Source organism: Mytilus galloprovincialis, chromosome 1 (genome assembly GCF_965363235.1).
Source record: "Mytilus galloprovincialis chromosome 1, xbMytGall1.hap1.1, whole genome shotgun sequence".
Classification (NCBI taxonomy): domain Eukaryota; kingdom Metazoa; phylum Mollusca; class Bivalvia; order Mytilida; family Mytilidae; genus Mytilus; species Mytilus galloprovincialis.
In genome coordinates, this window is record NC_134838.1 from 80,496,067 (window position 1) to 80,521,367 (window position 25,301).

At 33.8% G+C, this 25,301-nt stretch overlaps 1 protein-coding gene across 3 annotated transcripts in view; it reads right to left on the minus strand.

The window, feature by feature from the left end:
* Positions 1-12,156: 12,156 nt before the first annotated feature.
* Positions 12,157-25,301, minus strand: part of LOC143085324 (protein Wnt-5a-like) — a 54,065-nt gene continuing 40,920 nt past the window's right edge. For all 3 annotated transcript variants that reach the window (XM_076261620.1, XM_076261607.1, XM_076261614.1), the window contains one exon: positions 12,157-15,077. In XM_076261620.1, the coding sequence (XP_076117735.1) occupies positions 14,616-15,077 (462 nt within the window). In that variant the 3' untranslated portion in view covers positions 12,157-14,615. The remainder of the gene's footprint in view (positions 15,078-25,301) is intronic.

The following is a 25,301-nucleotide window of genomic DNA, read 5'->3' on the forward strand; positions in this document are numbered from 1 at the left end:
TAGAGATGAAATTACCCTATTAGCGCTCATGTACCCGTTCCACCAGAGACATGAACACAATTAAAAAACGATTTATTTCAAGGTGCAACGTATACCTCGTGCATTCAAAGCAAATAAGGAACGAATAAGAAGCAGGGTATTAACTGAGCGCTGGAACGAGTACATATGCGCTAATAGGGGTATTTCATCTAAAAGAACACATTATTACCACCAGAGATATGAACTGAATTAAAAATCATTTTCTATAAGATGCAACGTACAACAAACGTAATATAAGTGAATAGGTAACGAATAGGTAACAGGGTATTTATCGAGCGCTGGAACGGGTACATGCACGCTAATAGGGTCATTTCATCTCTAAGAACACATTGTTACCACCAGAGACATGGAGACAATTAAAAATCCTTTTCTAAAAGGTGCAACATACAACAAAAGTATTATAAGTGAATAGGTAACGAATAGGTAACGAATAGGTAACAGGGTATTCACCGAGCGCTGGAACGGGTACATGCGCGCTAATAGGGTAATTTCATCTCTAAGAACACATTGTTACCACAAGAGACATGGAGACAATTAAAAATCCTTTTCTAAAAGGTGCAACATACAACAAACGTATTATAAGTGAATAGGTAACGAATAGGTAATAGGGTATTAAACGAGCGCTGGAACGGGTTCATGCGCTCTAATTGGGTCATTTCATCTCTAAGAACACATTGTTACCACCAGAGACATGAACACAATTAAAAAACGATTTATTTCAAGGTGCAACGTATACCTCGTGCATTAAAAGCAAATAAGGAACGAATAAGAAGCAGGGTATTAACTGAGCGCTGGAACGAGTACATACGCGCTAATAGGGGTATTTCATCTAAAAGAACACATTATTACCACCAGAGATATGAACTGAATTAAAAATCCTTTTCTAAAAGGTGCAACGTACAACAAACGTATTATAAGTGAATAGGTAACGAATAGGTAACATGGTATTTATCGAGCGCTGGAACGGGTACATGCGCGCTAATAGGGTCATTTCATCTCTAAGAACACATTGTTACCACCAGAGACACGGACACCATTGAAAATCCTTTTCTGAAAGGTGCAACGTACAACAAACGTATTATAAGTGAATAGGTAACGAATAGGTAACAGGGTATTTACCGAGCGCTGGAACGGTTACATGCGCGCTAATATGGTAATTTCATCTCTAAGAACACATTGTTACCACAAAAGACATGGAGACAATTAAAAATCCTTTTCTAAAAGGTGCAACATACAACAAACGTATTATAAGTGAATAGGTAACGAATAGATAACAGGGTATTAAACGAGCGCTGGAACGGGTTCATGCGCTCTAATAGGGTAATTTCATCTCTAAGAACACATTGTTACCACCAGAGACCTGAACACAATTAAAAAACGATTTATTTCAAGGTGCAACGTATACCTCGTGCATTAAAAGCAAATAAGGAACGAATAAGTAGCAGGGTATTAACTAAGCGCTGGAACGATTACATACGCGCTAATAGGGGTATTTCATCTAAAAGAACACATTATTACCACCAGAGATATGAACTGAATTAAAAATCCTTTTCTAAAAGGTGCAACGTACAACAAACGTATTATAAGTGAATAGGTAACGAATAGGTAACAGGGTATTTATCGAGCGCTGCAACGGGTACATGCGCTTATAGGGTCATTTCATCTCTAAGAACACATTGTTACCACCAGAGACACGGACACCATTGAAAATCCTTTTTTGAAAGGTGCAACGTACAACAAACGTATTATAAGTGAATAGGTAACGAATAGGTAACGAATAGGTAACAGGGTATTAACCGAGCGCTGGAACGGGTACATGCGCGCTAATAGGGTAATTTCATCTCTAAGAACACATTGTTACCACAAAAGACATGGAGACAATTAAAAATCCTTTTCTAAAAGGTGCAACATACAACAAACGTATTATAAGTGAATAGGTAACGAATAGGTAACAGGGTATTAAGCGAGCGCTGGAACGGGTTCATGCGCTCTAATAGGGTCATTTCATCTCTAAGAACACATTGTTACCACCAGAGACATGAACACAATTAAAAAAACCATTTATTTCAAGGTGCAACGTTTACCTCGTGCATTAAAAGCAAATAAGGAACGAATAAGTAGCAGGGTATTAACTGAGCGCTGGAACGAGTACATACGCGCTAATAGTGGTATTTCATCTAAAAGAACACATTATCACCACCAGAGATATGAACTGAATTAAAAATCCTTTTCTAAAAGGTGCAACGTACAACAAACGTATTATAAGTGAATAGGTAACGAATAGGTAACAGGGTATTTATCGAGCGCTGGAACGGGTACATACGCGCTAAAAGGATCATTTCATCTCTAAGAACACATTGTTACCACCAGAGACACGGACACCATTGAAAATCCTTTGTCTGAAAGGTGCAACGTACAACACACGTATTATAAGTGAATAGGTAACGAATAGGTAACAGGGTATAAAGCGAGCGCTGGAACGGGTACATGCGTGCTAATAGAGTCATTTCATCTCTAAGAACACATTGTTACCACCAGAGACATGGGCACAATTGAAAAACGATTTATTTCAAGGTGCAGCGTATAACACGCGCATTAAAAGCGAATAGGGAACAATTCAGTAACAGGGTATTATCCGAGCGCTGGAACTAGTGCATACGCGCTAATAGGGGTATTTCATCTAAAAGAACACATTATTACCACCAGAGATATGAACTGAATTAAAAATCCTTTTCTAACAGGTGCAACGTATAAAAAAATGTATTATAAGCGAATAGGTAACGAATAGGTAACAGGGTATTAACCGAGCGCTGGAACAGGTACATGAGCGCTAATAGAGTAATTTCATCTCTAAGAACACATTGTTACCACCTGAGACATGGACATAATTGAAAATCCTTTTCTAACAGGTGAAACGTATAAAAAAATGTATTATAAGCGAATAGGTAACGAATAGGTAACGATTAGGTTACAGGGTATTAACCGAGCGCTGGAACGGGTACATGCGCGCTAATAGGGTCATTTCATCTCTAAGAACACATTCTTACCACCAGAGACCTGAACACAATTAAAAAACGATTTATTTCAAGGTGCACCGTATACCCCGCGCATTAAAAGCGAATAAGTAACGAATAGGTAACAGGTTATTTACCGAGCGCTGGAACGGGTACATGCGCTCTAATGGGGTCATTTCATCTCTAAGAACACATTGTTACCACCAGACATGAACACAATTAAAACACGATTTATTCCAAGTTGCAGCGTATACCCCGCGCATGAAAAGCGAATAGGTAACGAATAGGTAACAGGTTATTTACCGAGCGCTGGAACGGGTACATGCGCTCTAATGGGGTCATTTCATCTCTAAGAACACATTGTTACCACCTGAGACATGGACATAATTGAAAATCCTTTTCTTAAAGGTGAAACGTATAAAAAAATGTATTATAAGCGAATAGGTAACGAATAGGTAACGAATAGGTAACAGGGTATTAACCGAGCGCTGGAACGGGTACATGCGCGCTAATAGGGTCATTTCATCTCTAAGAACACATTCTTACCACCAGAGACCTGAACACAATTAAAAAACGATTTATTTCAAGGTGCACCGTATACCCCGCGCATTAAAAGCGAATAGGTAACGAATAGGTAACAGGTTATTTACCGAGCGCTGGAACGGGTACATGCGCTCTAATGGGGTCATTTCATCTCTAAGAACACATTGTTACCACCTGAGACATGAACACAATTAAAACACGATTTATTTCAAGTTGCAGCGTATACCCCGCGCATTAAAAGCGAATAGGTAACGAATAGGTAACAAGATTATTTACCGAGCACTGGAACGGGTACATGAGCGCTAATAGGGTAATTTCATCTCTAAGAACACATTGTTACCACCTTAGACATGGATATAATTGAAAATCCTTTTCTAACAAGTGAAACGTATAAAAAAATGTATTATAAGCGAATAGGTAACGAATAGGTAACGAATAGGTAACAGGGTATTAACCAAGCGCTGGAACGGGTACATGCGCGCTAATAGGGTCATTTCATCTCTAAGAACACATTCTTACAACCAGAGACCTGAACACAATTAAAAAACGATTTATTTCAAGGTGCACCGTATACCCCGCGCATTAAAAGCGAATAAGTAACGAATAGGTAACAGGTTATTTACCGAGCGCTGGAACGGGTACATGCGCTCTAATGGGGTCATTTCATCTCTAAGAACACATTGTTACTACCAGACATGAACACAATTAAAACACGATTTATTTCAAGGTGCAGCGTATACCCCGCGCATTAAAAGCGAATAGGTAACGAATAGGTAACAGGTTATTTACCGAGCGCTGGAACGGGTACATGCGCTCTAATGGGGTCATTTCATCTCTAAGAACACATTGTTACCACCTGAGACATGGACATAATTGAAAATCCTTTTCTAACAGGTGAAGCGTATAAAAAAATGTATTATAAGCGAATAGGTAACGAATAGGTAACAGGGTATTAACCAAGCGCTGGAACGGGTACATGCGCGCTAATAGGGTCATTTCATCTCTAAGAACACATTCTTACCACCAGAGACCTGAACACAATTAAAAAACGATTTATTTCAAGGTGCACCGTATACCCCGCGCATTAAAAGCGAATAAGTAACGAATAGGTAACAGGTTATTTACCGAGCGCTGGAACGGGTACATGCGCTCTAATGGGGTCATTTCATCTCTAAGAACACATTGTTACCACCAGACATGAACACAATTAAAACACGATTTATTTCAAGTTGCAGCGTATACCCCGCGCATTAAAAGCGAATAGGTAACGAATAGGTAACAGGTTATTTACCGAGCGTTGGAACGGGTACATGCGCTCTAATGGGGTCATTTCATCTCTAAGAACACATTGTTACCATCTGAGACATGGACATAATTGAAAATCCTTTTCTAACAGGTGAAACGTATAAAAAAATGTATTATAAGCGAATAGGTAACGAATAGGTAACGAATAGGTAACAGGGTATTAACCGAGCGCTGGAACGGGTACATGCGCGCTAATAGGGTCATTTCATCTCTAAGAACACATTCTTACCACCAGAGACCTGAACACAATTAAAAAACGATTTATTTCAAGGTGCACCGTATACCCCGCGCATTAAAAGCGAATAAGTAACGAATAGGTAACAGGTTATTTACCGAGCGCTGGAACGGGTACATGCGCTCTAATGGGGTCATTTCATCTCTAAGAACACATTGTTACCACCAGACATGAACACAATTAAAACACGATTTATTTCAAGTTGCAGCGTATACCCCGCGCATTAAAAGCGAATAGGTAACGAATAGGTAACAGGTTATTTACCGAGCGTTGGAACGGGTACATGCGCTCTAATGGGGTCATTTCATCTCTAAGAACACATTGTTACCACCTGAGACATGGACATAATTGAAAATCCTTTTCTAACAGGTGAAACGTATAAAAAAATGTATTATAAGCGAATAGGTAACGAATAGGTAACGAATAGGTAACAGGGTATTAACCGAGCGCTGGAACGGGTACATGCTCGCTAATAGGGTCATTTCATCTCTAAGAACACATTCTTACCACCAGAGACCTGAACACAATTAAAAAACGATTTATTTCAAGGTGCACCGTATACCCCGCGCATTAAAAGCGAATAAGTAACGAATAGGTAACAGGTTATTTACCGAGCGCTGGAACGGGTACATGCGCTCTAATGGGGTCATTTCATCTCTAAGAACACATTGTTACCACCAGACATGAACACAATTAAAACACGATTTATTTCAAGTTGCAGCGTATACCCCGCGCATTAAAAGCGAATAGGTAACGAATAGGTAACAGGTTATTTACCGAGCGCTGGAACGGGTACATGCGCTCTAATGGGGTCATTTCATCTCTAAGAACACATTGTTACCACCTGAGACATGGACATAATTGAAAATCCTTTTCTAAAAGGTGAAACGTATAAAAAAAATGTATTATAAGCGAATAGGTAACGAATAGGTAACGAATAGGTAACAGGGTATTAACCGAGCGCTGGAACGGGTACATGCGCGCTAATAGGGTCATTTCATCTCTAAGAACACATTCTTACCACCAGAGACCTGAACACAATTAAAAAACGATTTATTTCAAGGTGCACCGTATACCCCGCGCATTAAAAGCGAATAGGTAACGAATAGGTAACAGGTTATTTACCGAGCGCTGGAACGGGTACATGCGCTCTAATGGGGTCATTTCATCTCTAAGAACACATTGATACCACCTGAGACATGAACACAATTAAAACACGATTTATTTCAAGTTGCAGCGTATACCCCGCGCATTAAAAGCGAATAGGTAACGAATAGGTAACAAGATTATTTACCGAGCACTGGAACGGGTACATGAGCGCTAATAGGGTAATTTCATCTCTAAGAACACATTGTTACCACCTTAGACATGGATATAATTGAAAATCCTTTTCTAACAAGTGAAACGTATAAAAAAATGTATTATAAGCGAATAGGTAACGAATAGGTAACGAATAGGTAACAGGGTATTAAACGAGCGCTGGAACGGGTACATGCGCGCTAATAGGGTCATTTCATCTCTAAGAACACATTCTTACAACCAGAGACCTGAACACAATTAAAAAACGATTTATTTCAAGGTGCACCGTATACCCCGCGCATTAAAAGCGAATAAGTAACGAATAGGTAACAGGTTATTTACAGAGCGCTGGAACGGGTACATGCGCTCTAATGGGGTCATTTCATCTCTAAGAACACATTGTTACCACCAGACATGAACACAATTAAAACACGATTTATTTCAAGTTGCAGCGTATACCCCGCGCATTAAAAGCGAATAGGTAACGAATAGGTAACAGGTTATTTACCGAGCGCTGGAACGGGTACATGCGCTCTAATGGGGTCATTTCATCTCTAAGAACACATTGTTACCGTCTGAGACATGGACATAATTGAAAATCCTTTTCTAACAGGTGAAACGTATAAAAAAATGTATTATAAGCGAATAGGTAACGAATAGGTAACGAATAGGTAACAGGGTATTAACCGAGCGCTGGAACGGGTACATGCGCGCTAATAGGGTCATTTCATCTCTAAGAACACATTCTTACCACCAGAGACCTGAACACAATTAAAAAACGATTTATTTCAAGGTGCACCGTATACCCCGCGCATTAAAAGCGAATAAGTAACGAATAGGTAACAGGTTATTTACCGAGCGCTGGAACGGGTACATGCGCTCTAATGGGGTCATTTCATCTCTAAGAACACATTGTTACCACCAGACATGAACACAATTAAAACACGATTTATTTCAAGTTGCAGCGTATACCCCGCGCATTAAAAGCGAATAGGTAACGAATAGGTAACAGGTTATTTACCGAGCGCTGGAACGGGTACATGCGCTCTAATGGGGTCATTTCATCTCTAAGAACACATTGTTACCACCTGAGACATGGACATAATTGAAAATCCTTTTCTAAAAGGTGAAACGTATAAAAAAAATGTATTATAAGCGAATAGGTAACGAATAGGTAACGAATAGGTAACAGGGTATTAACCGAGCGCTGGAACGGGTACATGCGCGCTAATAGGGTCATTTCATCTCTAAGAACACATTCTTACCACCAGAGACCTGAACACAATTAAAAAACGATTTATTTCAAGGTGCACCGTATACCCCGCGCATTAAAAGCGAATAGGTAACGAATAGGTAACAGGTTATTTACCGAGCGCTGGAACGGGTACATGCGCTCTAATGGGGTCATTTCATCTCTAAGAACACATTGTTACCACCTGAGACATGAACACAATTAAAACACGATTTATTTCAAGTTGCAGCGTATACCCCGCGCATTAAAAGCGAATAGGTAACGAATAGGTAACAAGATTATTTACCGAGCACTGGAACGGGTACATGAGCGCTAATAGGGTAATTTCATCTCTAAGAACACATTGTTACCACCTGAGACATGGACATAATTGAAAATCCTTTTCTAACAAGTGAAACGTATAAAAAAATGTATTATAAGCGAATAGTTAACGAATAGGTAACGAATGGATATCGGGGTATTAACCGAGCGCTGGAACGGGTACATGCGCGCTAATAGGGTCATTTCATCTCTAAGAACACATTCTTACCACCAGAGACCTGAACACAATTAAAAAACGATTTATTTCAAGGTGCACCGTATACCCCGCGCATTAAAAGCGAATAGGTAATGAATAGGTAACAGGTTATTTACCGAGCGCTGGAACGGGTACATGCGCTCTAATGGGGTCATTTCATCTCTAAGAACACATTGTTACCGTCTGAGACCTGGACATAATTGAAAATCCTTTTCTAACAGGTGAAACGTATAAAAAAATGTATTATAAGCGAATAGGTAACGAATAGGTAACGAATAGGTAACAGGGTATTAACCGAGCGCTGGAACGGATACATGCGCGCTAATAGGGTCATTTCATCTCTAAGAACACATTCTTACCACCAGAGACCTGAACACAATTAAAAAACGATTTATTTCAAGGTGCACCGTATACTCCGCGCATTAAAAGCGAATAAGTAACGAATAGGTAACAGGTTATTTACCGAGCGCTGGAACGGGTACATGCGCTCTAATGGGGTCATTTCATCCCTAAGAACACATTGTTACCATCAGAGATATGAATTTAATTGAAAATCCTTTTCTAAAAGGTGCAACGTACAACAAACGTACTATAAGTGAATAGGTAACGAATAGGTAACAGGGTATTAACCGATCGCTGGAACGAGTACATATGCGCTTATAGGGGTATTTCATCTATAAGAACACATTATTACCACCAGAGATATGAACACAATTGGAAATCCTTTTCTAAAAGGTGCAACGTACAACAAACTTTTTAAAAGCGAAATAGTAACGAATATTTAACAGGGTATTATCCGACCGCTGGAACGGATACAAATGCACTTATAGAGTTATATCACCTCTAAGAGCCCAAATCTTCCACCAGAGACAACAAAACAATTGAAAATCATGTTTTAAAAGGTGCAACGTAAGATACACGTATTATAAGCGAATTATAAGCGAGTGATGGAACGAATTAAACAAGGTAATAGCATGCTCCGAAACGATGTACACCCTGCTTACATGTTTAACTCTACCACATTATGTAAGTATGTGCCTGTCCCTAGACAAGAGCCTGAAATTAAGAAGTTATCGTTTGTTTTTGTGTTACATATTTCCGTTTATTTTTTTGTATATGAAATACGGCCGTCAGTTTTGTTGTTTGAATTGTATGAGGTTGTCATGTCTGGGCCTTTTATAGGTGACTACATGGTTTGGGCTATGCTCATTGTTGAAGGCCGTACAGTGAACTATAGTTGATAATTTCTGTGTCATTTTGGTCTAATGTGGAGTGTTGTCTCATTGGCAATCATACCACATCTTCGTTTTTACGCAAGCGCTAACACGGTGATTTCATCCCGTCGAACCAAGATCCATCTTCAAACATACGGACATAAAGCAGTTAAAAGGTAGAACGTATTAAAAACAAGTTAGGAACAAATGCGTATCGAACATGAAGTAAAAGGATCGGTTGAGCACAAACACATATAAATAGGTCATAAAAAGATCATTTTACCTTAACCAATTCAGAACTATTACCATATGTAAGACTATTAACAACTAGATTTGTAATTGCTAGCAATAACGGAAGGCACCCCTTCCCCCTATTACCAGGTGAGCGACAGCCATTTTGACAATTCCAAAGTCAAATGTCTAGTAACATTTTTGCAAAGTTTCATTAAGTTTGAACATTTTGAATTTTTGATATTTTTGCTGTTTCCATGGTTACGGCGGCCATTTTGAAAATTCTAACTTCAAAATCCAACTCTGCCTATGCCAGTTACCATTCCTGTAAAGTTTCATCCAGTTTGCGGAAAATTCTTATTTTTGGAATTTTTGACCTTTTTGCATTGTTTTCATGGTAACAAGACCTATTTTGGAAATTCCAACTCCAATGTTGCTCATCATTACTGTGAAGTTTCATGAAGTTTTGAGCATTTTTAGAATTTTGAAAATTTTGGTGTAGTTTCCATGGCAACATAGTAGTTCCAATGATCGCCAAAATCATCCAACACCTGTATATAGTGGGCACCTACATTGTTTTAAAATATGATGATTCTGAGTTGAAGCATATCCAAACAGTTCACCAAAAACCAAAAGCTAATTTTTTTCACAATTGTGCCGTTTCCATGGTAACGGCAGCCATATTAAACTATTCCATGCCATAATTAAAAAGGGGGAAGGATATTAAAAATCAAATAAGTAACGAATAGGTAACGAATAGGGAATAGGGAATAGGTAACGAATAGGTAACGAATAGGGAATAGGGAATAGGTAACGAATAGGCAACGAATAGGGAATAGGGAATAGGTAACGAATAGGTAACGAATAGGGAATAGGGAATAGGTAACGAATAGGTAACGAATAGGGAATAGGTAACGAATAGGCAACGAATTGGGAATAGGGAATAGGTAACGAATAGGTAACGAATAGGTAACGAATAGGGAATAGGGAATAGGTAACGAATAGGTAACGAATAGGGAATAGGGAATAGGTAACGAATAGGCAACGAATAGGGAATAGGGAATAGGTAACGAATAGGGAATAGGGAATAGGTAACCAACTTGACGCCCATACCTACTTAATAGTTACCAAAGGTACCAGGATTATAATTTAATATGAAATATAATATATAATTTTATCATGAACCAGGAATCAGAGCTATAAATGAGGGAGATATGATGGTTCTTAATCTATAATGATTCAGACATATCTATAATAACGAATCAAAATTATAAAATGCCAATATTCCTGCGCCAGTACCAAAGTTCTAGCTACTCAGATGGTGAGACAAAAAGTCCTCAACCAGAGGTATAGACCCAGTGATAGTAAGATTAACGGGACCAAAATAAGACTAAATATGATTTACTATAGCTAGTAACTATAGTGTATCAGTCAGTTTAGTCTTAATCTAAAGGGAACTTTAAAAGGTGTTAAAAATATATTTCCTGATCATTTTCTATAGTACCCATATTCAATTTGAAATATCTGAATACTTATGTCATGAACACCACATTGGGTTCAAAGGTTGTTGGTATCACTTTTTATATCTAATTTCGTCTAGTTGTGCAGGGAATTGGAAAATGAAATTACATTCAGTCGAACAAGCCCCTGGCGTTTGAATATATTGCAAATGAGTACTTTTTTACTTGCATATCAATTATTTAATCATCCACTGTGGACAACGTGGTAGGGCCTGCCAAAAAGAACAGCAAAGTTTTGGTATTTTTCAGAACCTGATTATTGTTTTGTTTAACTTTTTCTTTATTTGTAAACAAGCAATTAGATAAACAGTACCATTGTATGCATCAAATGAGGGTTTCGACACTAAATGTCTCTTCAGTAATGCTCGAGGCTAAAGTATTTGAAAATTCAAAATCTTATAGAAGCGTTGAAGATTTGATACATAGCAAATTGTATGTTAAGCTTCATGTAAGGTAACTGTTGATAAAGACAGCTACAGTTTAAGGTGAAATGCTTTTCTTTTGTAAAACATACTTATCTATAGTGGAATGGGAAACAAGTTATTGCAACCCTTTATTAATCCCTTTCCATTTTGTGGGTGTGAGTGCTGCCTTGTAGCGGCATTATCCTGCTCTTTTTCGAAATCTGCAAGGATGTTTTTTACATGCAAGAGATATGGCTCTCTTAACACGGGTCAGCCATTTATCGTCCCCTTCGGACGGTCTATCGTCGTTTCTCAAGACCATGCTTTCAAATGGTGTCAGAGGAGAGCCATGAATTAAGTCCCTGACATTTTCTGTCCGGAGCTGGGATTAAAACAGGAACTTTTGTGTTAGTAGTCCGATTCACTAACCACAATAACACGGCTCTCTTTTAATAGTACACTAAGAAAAATATTTAAACAACACAGAACAGTGCAGAGAATATCAATAACCATTCAAAGTGATACCTGTAAAATATTTCCACAAACGTAGGACTTTCACCATTAATAAAACACAACTATTAAGTACAAAATTAACAATTTATTGCAGTCGGTGATAATTTTTAATAGTGAATGATTTTCTATAATACAGACTTAATTTTCTGTCGGGACACCATCAGTAAGAGAAATCAATGCTAACATCATAACTGCTAAATTAGATATGTTTTCATCACATTAATTCCGATTGAATCCTCAACTTAAAAGTTAATCACTTCACAGTCAAGTTAAATTACATTAACAACCTTTTGGATAATTTGTGCTTTTGTCTCGTCCATTTTGAGTGGAGATTGAGACTTCCTCCTGAGGCGTATGAATATTGGTTAATGTTGCAGAAATAGTGCCGACAGAAACTCATTACTTTGTATGGCAGGATGTTATCGATTGATGAAAGTGCAGATTTTATACTGATACTAACTTTATTTGCAAATGAAGCTTTATGCCGATAAAACTTGTTTGAATCTAAACTTTTCTTCATAAAAAATGAAGGATTTGTGAGAAAATGACACTTTTAAAGTTCGTTATTATATTCATAGACTAAGATATTATCATATCATATTATGTTTAACTTTTTTATAATTTCTTTTCATATCATTTTTCTCTTATAGATTGGTTTTAATTTTGTATTTGAGACAGTTAAAAATCTAAGAGGTTATACATAAAATTATACAAAAATCGTAAGAACCTGGAGGAAACTTTAATAGTAAATCAAATCAATCTTGGCCTAAAACTCACACGATGTTGAGGAATGAAAAATGAGTTTATTTACAATGCAAATAAAGATCCATATCAGTCACACGTACATGATTTTCAGTGTTAAATGATTTTAATTTAAATCTTTAAATAGGTATCAAGTTTCGTCAAATGTAATTTATGAAAGATGCCTTCAATATCGCTCTCATTCATCTAACATACTATAACTTCGTGGTATAACTCCAGTAAATTGAAAATCTACAAAAATACATTGAAACGATACACTGAACAAATTTTGTTAAAAATCACTGAAAATTAGTTTCAAAATATTTTGTTTGTTTTCATTTTACTGCCAAACACATCACATAGGCATCATGATGCTTACTTAAATTCCATAAGCTGTATTATATTTAAGAATAAAGTATAGTTAATGAAATTTAAGATGCATATTAAATTTAAGTCCAGAATGTTTACGAGATATTATAGTACTACAATGTAACAAAGTTGTAAGTTAGCGAACAAATTTCATGTATCCATATAAAGCACGTAATAAACTTGTATACATAGTACGACTTTGGATAGATGCTTTCAAATTGGGTATAGGAAAACACTCACCAATCACTGTTCACATATTTCAGTTACATGACATAGAAATATAACAAATATAACAAAACAAGTTACAATATATAAAAAAAAAACAAGTTTCATAAAAAAAACATTGCGTAAATAAATAATTTCTATATGATTATCTACAAACAAGATTGAAACTATATCAACACAATTAGAAAAAAAAACATTTGATGAACATCACGAATAAAACTTCCTATCATAAAAGCATTGAGATTCATTAAAACAAAATGTCCAGTTAACATTTTTATATAATTGATATGTTATTGGATTTTTTATTCAGCCTAATTGGAAACTTTACTGTATTTGTATTACTCAGGATCGATGAAGGTGAATTGTTTGTAATAAGGACAAAATCCGCATATTACATTTATAAATTTATCTGCATTAAATGATTTGCTTTACATGTATTTTTTTCCTATTATTTAGTTATTCAGGTTCTTAATTTCTTTTACGATTAGGTCTTTCAAATACTTGATTGTTCTTATTGATGAGGAAACTGTAGAAATATCTTTCCTCACTAGGGAAGGCTTATTTAAGATCAAGGCAAATATTTATTTTATTTCATAAGACTGGATGAACCTGCAGATAAAACAATACTTTACCTCTATGTACAAACGAACTATTTACAACATCCTTATTTATTATGTGGACATTTTTTACTGACAGGACAAACTTTCTTATCTAAGGGACTTTCAACAATCAGATACCAGTACCACAATGTAAACAGGAGACCATTCTTTCATTATAGCATAGGAAACTGGCCTTTTTCAGTTACATGGTCTCTATCGATACTCTAAGGGAACAATATACGTGTGGTATTTTATAAAGTCTGAATCCAGTTATACGAGCGAATATGCATCAGAACTACGAAAAAAACATGTCATGGTTGTAGTAAAGATCTTAAATAAAGAGGTAGAACATAAGTGTATATACATGTTTAACTAGACTGTTATGATTTGCATTCATTTATACTTCTGTGGTATTTATAAGTGTTACATTAACACATGTCGAACACATTTACGCAAATGGCAACTCCGAACAATATCAATGCCTTTCAAATCTTTCATAGAACCTCACCATTTGTATCCCGGAATACCATATGTTATTCTAATCTCATAGCCTATTTGAGGCGGACATTTGTGTTGGTTTTTGCATATTTTTCGATCATTTGCATGAGTTAATATCAACTATTCTTTCACAAGTCCGGCATTTAACATAGCAACACCAATGAAATTTACAATGGCATCGTTCTACTAGTTTTCGTTTGAATGTATTGTACCCCCGACCACAACACATAAGTCTACATCCGTCCATCCCTTCGGACAGTCTGTTACACTCCCTGCCAACGGTTCCTAAAGAACCAGTTGTTGAATTGGCGACACAATAATCAGGTGACGTATTTACATATAATAAATCATCTTGTGTTGGCTTATTAAAACGCCTCTTCCTTCGTATTAATCGAGTCCCTCTTTTATTGAATTTTACTTCCACTGCACCATCATACCGGTCTTTTAATCTTTTTCCAACATCTTTAAATGGCGGTAATGCCTGCCAACAAGTTTTCAAACTACAAGATCCTGATACACCATGACACTTGCATGCAACATTGGCATAATTATAAACTGCCTGAAAATAAAAATAATGTATGGATTTATTCTAATGATGATCTTGTGTTTTGCCTTTGCATATTATATAAAGAAGATACACCAACAGATAATTGTTGAATAGATAGCATGCACCACTATGGAAAATAGTATCCTTTCAGGACAAAGCTTTATCCGTTCTGCTTTTCATTTAAACTATCGTTATGTATTCAAATTATTAAGGAATGTTTAAACAAAACCGTCTTTGGGAAATTTGAAAAGCTGAGCTAATTGGGGTGTTAAACAATTTTTCAGCTAATTAAATAGCCAACGATAAACATATTAACCATTTGAAAACCCGTTCTGATTAGTAGACAACCATCATATTGTCTTTGATCCAAGTGTTTTATGTCATTGATAATAACGTAACATCAACGAAATCACGTGCTCTTTTTGACAATTTTATAACAATAAGTATGCATAAAATTAAAACAAAACAAGCTTGCAGCCTGATTTATGTCATTATTTCCAATTATTAGCATTCATAAAACTATTATAAAATTTGAAATCTACTTATTTGAGAATGTTTTTGTTGTTTTTTTATGTTACACGTTGGTATTATGCTCATCTTAGTATGCAGCACTTCTTCGCATTATGCAATCAAGAAAAAAACAAGTTATATTTGTGAATGAAATAAAACTAAAACCGAGGACACAAAAAATAAAAGGCATCTGTAGGGCAGCATTCGACTGTCTTCATATCCTTAAACAATAAGTTAGGGTATTATTCTTTGGTAATAATAAAGTATTCAACATAAGTCATCTGAATTTACACAATAATGATTTAAAAAGAATTTTTTCTACTTTTTTTGTATAATTTAAATTACTGTGCATGATTCGTGCTCAAAGCGATTAATGTCATGATTGTTTCAAGATAGGCTTTGGTTTGATTGATTTAAACGACATTTTTGTCAATGATGTAAGTGGTGTATTTTTATGCACTCTTTCATTCTGTTTACCAAAAATGTTAATTCATAAGTATACATATAATTATCTCATCATTATGTGTAACCTGTCTTCAGGGCAATAATTTATTGCCAATTGAACTTTTTAGAACGCTGCAGATAATTGTTTTTATAGATATTTAAAACCGAAATTTATAATTTAAATTGTGTTGAATTATGACAAAATTGACGTCTTTTCTACAGGTGTTAGACTACGAAGTCGATAAATATTTCATTATCCTGGACAGTGAATCATTTTGATTTAACCCGTTCCGTCTGAGAATAACCAAACAGCCTGGTTTACAGCAATAGACAAGGAGTAAAAACCTAGACAAATATGTATATGTCTAATAATATATCTTGACTAGAACAATATACAACATTGTGAATAGCGAAGACAATGACAGCTGTCTATCGTTAAAATATATTAGTATGAAACATCACTAGTAAATTGTTTTGTCTTTTTTATCTTTACACCATCTAAAAATTCTGTTTAACATATTATTCCGTCATGTTCAGTCTTTGAATCAATTTTCAAACTGTTCCACTGCGGCAAATTTAGTACTGTTTAAGCATTTTTTTTGCAGTAAAGTCAGAGCAGTACCGTATATTTCTATACATTTCAGTAAAATGTTGATGAATACATGTTAATAACAACTAATGAACAGTCTCAACATACTAGACTGGACAGGTCTTAGTTGACTGCAAGCGAAGTGTCTTACCAGTACTTAATTTACCGCAGGAATGACATTGACGTTACACTTTATTGTTCAGTCTTTATGGGCTGTTTATATCAAAAAGACCCTTTCAGATAAAAATTAGTTCACTAGTGCATAATTCTTACAGAATTGCTACATCGTACGGAAGATTAAATTTGATTACTTTAGTCATTATGCATTCTTATACTATTATTCAATTGCTGTTTTGATCTTCAGTCAGCCATCTCTACTTCTTGTGATAAAGTGATTGAAATATAGCCAGTCACCGTTTTAACATTGTAACAACATGTGTTGGCTGTTTGAATCTTTGCATAAGTTTCAAAAACAAACAATATCGTTATATCAAAACAATTTTGAAAATGAATAGCTCTTTGGTTTGTCAAGTCTTTACGGTTTTCTTTTTGTGTTAAGTAGCGATATGTCAATGATGTTTCATTTCGGCAGAATAAAATAATCAAACAAAATTATATCAAACAATTTTATAATTTGTGTCTGTGTAGCATTTACTCAAACTATCTGAATGGTGGTTAATTGTATACCATAATGGTTACCATCATTCTTTTCTATTTAAATGATTTCGCATTTTTATGAATATCCATTAAACAAACAATCTAGTTGAACATGCCTTTGTACATGAACATCTTTAAATACATTTTGTTTCATTTCATAGAATGCAAAACAATTATATGTTAACAGAACAAAACAACAACAACGATCTCAAAGTTATCGATCAAAACGATTGAACATAAAGCATGAACACAGTGTTAATTAAATAAAGTTTATTAATTAGTGCCCAAGAGGTAAAAGTTTCTCCCTTCCATATCACGAACTCGTAGTTGCTGTGTTATAAGAAATGTATGCAAAAAAAATGGAAATAACACTTCATAAATTTGGTGTGTCCAGACCGCTTTTAGGAATATTTCAATATGTGTTTATGACTATTATTGAAGATTGATATGCATATAAATACAAAAGGTTGTTGTATCAACAAAAACACGAAGTTATGAAAATATAGGGAAAATGTATTTAGGCACCGATTTAGGCACCGATAACACAAACGGGAATATTTCTTGTCGTTTGATGTTTAATCAAAGCCTTGATGTTCACATTTTAAACATTTCTTCTTAGTATACTGCCAAATAAGATTTTCGATGGCCAGGTCTATAATTGAAAAAGTCGTAAATTTCAGATTTTATGACTTTCAAAATGGTGCAAGTATAAAGTGAATTCTCTCAACTTTGACAAAAAAGAAACAATAAATCAGGCCTCTCCTCATAACATAAATTAATGAATTTCCCATCATAATACTCACTGGTGCATATTAAGTTTAATTCTTATTTTACAGTTGTACCAAAATAAGGTCAAAATATATCGGTGTTTGAAGAATAAGCTTGACTTTACAAATTTTTGGGGTTTATTTGTCTGTATTTTTGTTATAAAACTAAATTTAAAAGTGATACTGTAATAAAACTAAATTCAAAAGTGATACTATCTTGAACCTTCGACAAATGTTCTTGTATTTATTTGATTGTACAAAAGTTGGAATTCATATTATAACAAAATAGGCCAATTTTACAGCCGGTTTATTACAATCGATGAAACAATTTTCAAGTGGAGCATATTCAAAGTAAAAATTTCCTTTCTGTGATCAAAGTTATGATTACAAATTTTTAATATCTGAAAAAAGATAATTGTACGTGAGCACATCGGGGAAACTATTGAAGTTACAATCTATTCTGAGCTAACATCCAAATATTTCAATATGGAAAAGTAATAATTCCGTTCGGGCGTGTAGATTCACGATATGTTTGCTTATTAATTAAGTCCGTTGGGTTTTCCTAAATCATTTTACAACGAATTGGTAAATTAGATAAGCAGATTATTTTAGTGCAAAATTTTGTAAAGTAATTCCTGCCTTGTCAAAAATCCATATATCTTCATAAAATTAAAATAGTTTCTACCATTTAATTAAATGCAATAACAATCATTTCTATTAAAATGCCTGACGTGGTCCCCAATGGTATCATCTGCACAATTACAGTCAGTGCTTTAGCACTGTTACGTACACTTTTACTAAATTCTAAGTTGATAAAATGTCTTTTGTTTAACCCTAAAACTATACGAAATTCATCAATATTAAATGTAAATACTTTAACCATAAGACATGAATGAACGTGAAATTTTTTTATGAAATACACAAAGCTTGCATGGCGGTGGTGGAAAAACCATGAACGATAGAAACAACAAAGGCATTGGAAATGAATGGATAATGTGTTCATTGGACGTAGATGATGCCCTGATTGCATATAACGTTATAAAGGGACGTAATTCTAACAGTAATTGTGAAGCCAATCAGATTTGAACTTATCCGTGTTTTAGGGTAATAAGCATTGTGTATAAGTTTCATAACATATACTAGTAGTTGAGACTAACTGAAGTAAGTGAACGAACACTATTTTTTTTTATTTTTGGACATTTGTACGAACAGACAATGGTAACACTTTATGCGGCGAGGAGCATAAAAATAATGCAAAACAGCATGAACCAGTAATAAACTTTAATATGGAAAAGTAGTAATTCCTTTCGAGCGTGTAGATTCACGATATGTTTGCTTATTAATTAAAACCGTTGGGGTTTCTTAATGAACCAGTAATAAACTTTTGGTGAACTATAGTATTTCGCAAGGGTCAGCGGAACCTGATCCTTCAGTTGCACCCATATGTGTTGACATGAAAAATACAAATTCGGTGACTCAAGTCGCCTTCAGTGATGCCACAAACGAGGAAATGTTGAAATGTGTTAATGGCTTATTCGACTTTTAATTTGTATAAGAATGTGAAAGACCTCTTCATAATTGATATAAATCACTAGAAATGACACTTCATTAGTACATGTATAAGAAATTGAAAAATAAATTATATGTTATCTATATCAAATCATTTCACTTTCTTATAATCAATTTCAATTCTATAAAAATTGTGTTTGAAATTCCTGAACCTAAAAATAAATAGTTTGCCTTTATAAAATATAAATATGTACTTGTTCACTTTCCATGCATGTTAGTTATGACACTAAGACGGTTGTGGAATTAAGAAAAAAACCACCCAATCGTTTAATAAATGTATATAGCTCGAATAAGATCCATTCAAATGCTTTTAAAACTACTTTATAAAGAAGCTTTTTTTCGCACAGTCTCATCATATCCATGAGAAGAAGAATGTTATTTCTTTCTTTTTTTCCAAAATGTGTGTCTCATTTTAAATGTTGAGGCAATCGTCGGTTAAACATAAAACATCTAATTTACTTTTATTGAATAATAAACCAAGCCACTCTAAAATGCAATTTTGAAAAATGTAAAGATAGTTCAATTCATCAATTAAACTTTTTTACATTTTTTGTATTTGTATAATTTTTTTATTCAATCTTTTGACGTAACCCTGTTTTATATTTAAATTAAAATTAGTACGCAAATGATCGTGTTTTTTACCAATCTTATCGAGTAAGTTTCATTTTTTACATTGTGGTGTTACAAATGTAGGAGTGCAATTCAGGTTTAAAACCATTTTTCAGATAAATATTATCGTACAAATCTACATGTTTGTTATAAAGCACATTTATATGAACATCTATTCCAGATCGAATAAATGGCTGATCGGCAAAATAAATCTTCAAATTAATTGTCAAATTTTAATCCTACGTTTTCCACATCTAGTAAGTACTTATTGGCCCTTCGGTGGTATCTTGAACTATTAATTATCAGAAAATGTTTGATCCTCAAAAATTACATATTGAAAAAGAAATGATATCTTTAAAAATATGGAAATTGCATTAAAAATAAACCGCATCGATGATGATCTAAGAGGTGGCTACAGTTGTTTGATCAAGTACGAAAAAGGTAGAAATATCAAAAATTCTTATGAGACATGTAAAAGTAATTACCACCATTACCAGAAAGTATAGTGTCATCTTATCGTTAAACCATTTGAACTATAAAATCAACAAAATCCGACATCAGTCAATTATCTAAGGATGTTTCTAAATTGGTGGCGAGCTATGATAATTCCATGACAAAGTACGTATTGCATCATTGAAAGTTCTATTTCCGACCTATCATAGAAGACAGTAATTAGATTTATAACAAAGTTAATTAATGGCAAAAACAGTCAAGAACTGTGATTATTTGTTAGTTCCACATCTAAGTGTTTAAAGCTGCCAAAAATACAGTTTTGAAAGTAAGTTCGAAATGGAAATCAATTATAGTGTAGTTATTTGCACAAAAAACGTTTTGCTTAAAAAATTGTTGCAATTGAGGTGAAAATTCTTGTTTCTTGTGTGTTCTTCGGTTTCAAATTTAACAATTTGACTACTTTTTTCATATAAGTCATGCGTTCCAAAAGAGAAAAACACTAACATTTGAAATCGACCACCGAGATTTATTATAACATGTTTCTGTCCATCGATTTGAAGTCGCTTATATACATATATGTTCGAGCTTTTTCACGTTCGTGAAACCTATTTAAACTACATCTTCGATAAAAAGATACTTTAACACTGAAAAAAAACATTGAACAAATTAGAAGTGGAAGCTTATTGGTTACAAGTTTATAACAACAACAGTTTGTGGTAAAGTAACAAACAACCAAGAACACATACATTTGATTCTCCAAGCAAACTGATAATTAAGAAATAAAAGAAAACACTATACATTGAAAACATAACGTTACTGATGAAATATTTTAACAGTATTATAGTTTAACAAGTTCTTTCAAAATCTGAACAAAATTTTGCTTGGGGTACAGTAGAAAAAAACTTACAATGGTGCTTTTAAAAAGAAATAAATTTTCTCAAGTTGTAGATATTTAAACCTATAATAAGATTTTAAATATTTGTTACAATTACTTGTATTTACTTTCTTTATTCTTATCGTATCGCCTGCAAAAAAAATGCTTCAAACTTGTTTGGCCTATATTTTCTAGTTTTCCATGTTGTTTTACGGTATATACTTTCATTTTCGCTATGCATGCATTGTATCCCTTTTATCTATTCAGTATTTTTTCAATATACTAAGATTTTTTGGCAATATTTTTAACGATTTCCTTTTTAAATAAAATATGACTAAAAATGTTCGGTGAGACTTTGACATATTAGTACATAAAAAGGTGAATGAATTAAATACAAAGTCACAAATGAAATTTATGTTTAATCATGAAACCAGCTGAGAGTTAAAGATTAATTCTCTATAAAAGATGTCATATTTATACAGTATGTTTGCTTCATTGACTTTCCCTAGTAAAGGTTGCACAGATAGACATGAACTCGCCTGTGGATAAAGTAAATAAATTTGTCAAGGAACGATGTAGGTAAAGCTGCACTATTATTGTAAATATCTTTCCGAAAAATGTGGAATTGAAAACGTACGATAATATATTTAAAAGAGTTATGAGAGCGGTAAGTCATTTTGAAAACGTACGACAGTAAACTTTTATTAGTAATGATATCGGTAAGTGATGGTAAGCAAACAGTTGCGAGGTCAAAACCTAAAGGAAAGCCAGCATTGGCAAGATGGGATTGTCATTAAAAAACGTATGACAGTCAACTTTTTTTAAGCATGGCAATACAATCTTCGTTGAAAGTGCATACACCATAGGAAAAAGTAAAATCATAAAAATACTGAACTCAGAGGGAAAAAATCCCTAATCAAATGGCAAAATCAAAAACTCAGATACATCAAACGAATGAATAACAACTGTCATATTTCTAACTTGGAACAGGCATTTTCTGCATTTTAAACTTGGTTTTATAGCTAGCTAAACCTCTCACTTGTATGACAGTTGCATCAAATTATATTATATTGACAACGATGTGTGAACAAAACAAACAGACATAGTAGGTACAAATGTCAAAAATAGGGGTAGCAGTCAACATTGTGTTATAATCTTATCCCAATAAATACAAAGCAAGCACAAAAAGGCATATAGAGAAATCACATAATCAACAATGAACTCCGAAGAAAATTCAAAATGAAAAGTACCAAATCAAATGGCAAAATTAAAAGCTCAAACACATCAAACGAATGGATAACAACGGTCATATTCCTGACTTGGTACTTGGTACTTAAAATTAAAATGGTCGGCATGGAAAATCTACTACAGAAAGTATTATGATATATCTAGAAAGCATACAATAGACAGTATAAACCTTTAAGTGTAATATGATCGACATACATTCATGCACAGTATGTCTCAGACTATTTTCTGTTATGTAATCTATCAGATGTTGATTGGAAAATAGTTTCAATTAAAAAAAGTTTTCTTTAATAACTTTATAAAGTTTAACTGGTTCTAAAATAATAAAACCGTTCTTCTCGCTGTGTTACTAGAGCAATATCACAGCTAAAATGCTATCAAATTCTTCTTGTGATATGTCGATATTTTCAGCTTGATTCAAAAATATATCGTTTTATTTTGAAACACTTCTTATTCTTATCTCGATTCCTTTTTTTTTTTCATTTTTTTTTTTGCTAATAAATACCGAGTGCAGACAGTAAAAATTAATGGAAGTAAAAAAATGTTGAAGATCTTTTGACAACTACAGAAATATCTGTTTTTCTTCAACTATAGTGCACAAATGTTTCAATCAAAGTGTTGGAAATAATTTTTAAAAAAGTCTGCGAGTTCACATTGATCGGTATGCTGTGTCTTTTTTTCATTTAGTGAGATGTTCTGAGCTTGTAAGCTTTAAATTGGCTCTTTGTTTTCTGATTTGTATACTTTTTAATAAGTCCTCCCCTCCCCATTCTAAAAATATAACAAATTGTCGCCCCCTAATCAACATCATTTATAACACAACACCACAGTGAATTCCTTCGGCAGAAATTCAAATTAAAAAAATACTTTTAAATTTCACTGACAAACCGTTATTGATAATTTGGAATGTTATACAATACATTTAAAGTGTATTTAGGAGTTTAAAAACGACAATTACACAATTAAAACATATAATTATCAACCTGGTTAAACTAACCTTGCAGAATGTCATTTTTTTCGTAGTTAATATTTTAATTGTTATAAAGATCTGCAAATTTGCGTGTGGTATAATAACTAAGTACTTTTGACAAGTCATAAATAATGCAGAGTTGATAACTGAACAATACTAAGATTAAAGAAATGAATACTATTGATTTGCGGTCTCGTATAGTGTGTCAGTTATCTCACAATTAAAACAGACCAATGCATAACGGTTATTCATTTTAAAGCAATGAACAAGAGATAACCAAAAGGAGAAAGATTTTGGGGAGGAGGTGAGGTTGATCCGTTTTTTCCAAAGAATTTTTCAAACTTTCGACGAATGATCATACTCATAAATTTCACTTATATTTTGTAATACTTTAGATCTGTTAGCATTAATCATTATATTTTATACATTTTTACCTATAGCGTCTGTTTGTTTTGTTCATACATAGTTGTCAATATAATGGGATTTTATGCGACTGTCATACTAGTGAGAGGTTTAGCTAACTTCAAAACCAGGTTTAATCCACCATTTTCTACATAAGGCTTTAAAATGCCTGTACCAAGTCAGGAATATGACATTTGTTATCAATATGTTTGATGTGTTTTTGTTTTTTGTCCATAGATTTATGAGTTTTGAACAGCGGTATACTACTGTTGCCTTTATTGAGTTTTTGATTTTGCCTTTTGATTACGGACTTTCCGTTTTGAATTTTCCTCGGTGTTCGGTATTTTTGTTATTCTACATTTTATAGAGCTGTCCAAGATCAAAACTCGTCTTATTGACAGTGGTCAGTCAGTCTTTCTACTTCACGTCGTCATATTTTGCTTAAACTTTTATAGTTACTGATTCCTTTTACTTCTACATATTGTTGACATACATTTTATCTTGGAAAATATGTTGAATATTAAATAAAATATATGTATATTCATTATATAATTAAAACTTACATTTTTTTTTCAATATTACCCTCTTAAATTTTATATGTTATAATACATAAAACTATTACGGTAGTACTAAGCGGGATATTAGCATTTTTATGACAGATAAAAAATGTTCAAGGTGAAATATCTAATGATAAGTTCCAAATAAAAACATGTTATCATAAAACAGTTTTAAACCGTACTTATTTGTAATATAAGATAGGTTTAGTGTTCCATAAAATCTATTAAATGTTTTACAAACAAATATATAAAAACTTCAAAGAATCAAGTTTAGAGAAATAGTTTCAGATTTTAATCTCTAAATTACTGTATCACATTATCAATTTTATCCCTTAGAGTTAAAGTTTGCAATAAAACCAAGAGATTGCATTACATTGGTTTTTTTCACTAAGTTTACAATTATTTACTATTTTGTAAGTAAGAATAACACTTTCCTAACACCTATATTATACCTCCAGCTTATTCAAGATTACATATCTCTATTACATACAAGTGTCTTGTAGGGCTTTTCACCGTTTTAATTTGGCTAAGTCTTAAGTTACCTGAAATACTGAGTAGCATAACAGATGTCTGTCAGTTGTTATCAAAGA